This window comes from Hyposmocoma kahamanoa, unplaced genomic scaffold, assembly GCF_003589595.1.
Source record: "Hyposmocoma kahamanoa isolate Upper Pololo Valley unplaced genomic scaffold, ASM358959v1 95, whole genome shotgun sequence".
In the NCBI taxonomy this organism is placed as follows: domain Eukaryota; kingdom Metazoa; phylum Arthropoda; class Insecta; order Lepidoptera; family Cosmopterigidae; genus Hyposmocoma; species Hyposmocoma kahamanoa.
In genome coordinates this window covers 9,277,545-9,279,611 of record NW_020654972.1, presented here as the reverse complement: position 1 = coordinate 9,279,611, position 2,067 = coordinate 9,277,545, and the positions used below count along the sequence as shown (strand labels likewise).

At 45.7% G+C, this 2,067-nt stretch overlaps 1 protein-coding gene across 1 annotated transcript; it reads left to right on the top strand.

Moving 5' to 3' along the window:
• Window positions 1–1,083: 1,083 nt before the first annotated feature.
• On the top strand, window positions 1,084–1,464 carry LOC113238353. Its single transcript, XM_026475194.1, has one exon. The coding sequence runs from the start codon at window positions 1,084–1,086 to the stop codon at window positions 1,462–1,464; it is 381 nt and encodes a 126-aa protein (XP_026330979.1).
• The last annotated feature ends 603 nt before the right edge of the window (window positions 1,465–2,067 follow it).

Below are 2,067 nucleotides of genomic sequence, written 5' to 3'. Positions count from 1 at the left end.
AATCTCACTTTTTTAACCGCCTTCAAAAAAGGAGGAAGTTCTAAAATCGTCTGTATTTTTGTATGTATGTATGTTACGGAATAACTCTTTTGTGAACCGATTTTGATGATTCTTTTTTGTTTGAAAGAGGGTATTTCGGTACTGGTTCCATTTAAATATGAAGAAAATATTCCACCTCTAAGGGCAGCAAACTAGGGGATGAATTTGAATAAAACTTGGCAAATAGATGTAATTCCATGAACTTTCGAGGTCGGTTTTTTAGTAGATACTCTGTACTGAGATTATGGACTAACATTTTTCAAATAAATAAAGTAAAAAGACATTTATTTATCCACAAAAAAAATAGGAAACACGATACTCAAAAATTTACTGGAAATGCAACTGAATGATGTGGACAAAAAGATAAAAACAGCATCGCTGATTTTCAGCCTTCACCTGTAGCTAGCTGTTCGCTTGCTGCACCAAGCTAAATAATAATAATAATAACGCACGCAGTCAACATTTCCCTGCACTAGGGAAGCCCTGTGTCGCACGTGCTATGGACACTCGTACCTGGGACCACTACGTGGCAGCAGTTAAGTGCGAAGTATAGGTACACCAAGTAATAACTTACCATAAGTAATAAAATAACTAGTAATAATTCAAAGAATAAAGGCTGTGCGTGTAAAGTTTTTTTTTGCTTTTTATTTATTTAAATTAAAATTTAAACTTTTTTGCTACAATTGATTTTAATTGGGGAAGGCCGCGCGGTTGAGCACTGTCGTGACGTCGTTGGTGGTGGAGAGGATCCACCTGCTAGGCCTGAGGGTCTCCATACACAAAACGGAGGCTCTCCTATTTCAAGGCCCGCGCTGAGGTCCCCCAAAAGGGGCCAAGATCACCCTGTTCGAGGAGACGGTCCCAGTCAAGGCTCTGTCGAAATGCCTGGGCCTTGTACTGGACGGGAGGTGGACGTTCAAGGCGCATTTCTCCCAACTTGCCCCAAAGCTGATTAGTACCGCAGCCGCCCTCGGATGACTTCTGCCAAACGTCGGCGGACCGGGCTCAATCTGCAGGTGCCTGTACTCCGGAATAATCCGGAGTATGGCCCTCTACGGCTCACCTATATGGGTAGAAGCTCTCACCGCTCAACTCAAGTCTTTCCTGCGGAGGCCACAGAGGGTTATAGTGGTGAGAGTGATCCGGGGGTACCGCACGGTATCGTGGACGGCCGCCACACTTCTCACGGATGATCCCCCGTGGGAACTTCAGGCGGAAGTGCTCGTGGAAGCGCACCGGTACTGTGTAACCATGCGAAGCAGGAGGGAAAGCCCAGATGCTGAAGAAACAAGGCGGATCAGGAAGGTGGATCAGGGCAGCGGGCCGGGCCGCGTTGTTCCGAAGATGGGCGGAGGACTTGGAGTTTCCAATCGCTGGATCAGTGACCGTGGAGGCCATCCGCCCCCACCTAGTCCGCTGGGTTAACCGGCGACACGGGACACTGGCCTTTAGATTGGTGCAGGTGCTTATATCCCACCGTACGTCTGGACGTCCGATGCTACAAGAGGGCTGGCGGGATGAGCTGGTAGAGCTCATACCCATGAGCTCTACCAGCTCATCCCGCTCACACACACACTCGCCCGCACACTCACCAAAATATATTCTGTAGAAAACCAACAGACAGGCAACTTTGCGACGGTTAGATAAACAATGAAGTTTAGTATAATTATTAATACAAAGATCGAACACTCAGAAAAAACACTCAGAAAAAATTCCTTCGATCCGGTCGGATTCGAACCGACGTCTTCTTGCATACCGTGCCAGACGCTATACCAACTAAGCCACGGAACGAACCAACGGACCTCACGAATTTCTCTATGTGCTTGCGTCGTGTCTTTGTACTTGGTCTTTCAACGACTTTTTAGTCGTAGCGCCATCTATGAGATTTTTTCTGAGTGTTCGATCTTTGTATTAATAATTATAACAAACTAGTGGAGTAATTTCACAAAAAATAATTGAATATCAATTCAATGAAAATTTAATTAACACAGTGAATAGCGACATCTCTCGCCAGGACTGGTAGCTGTA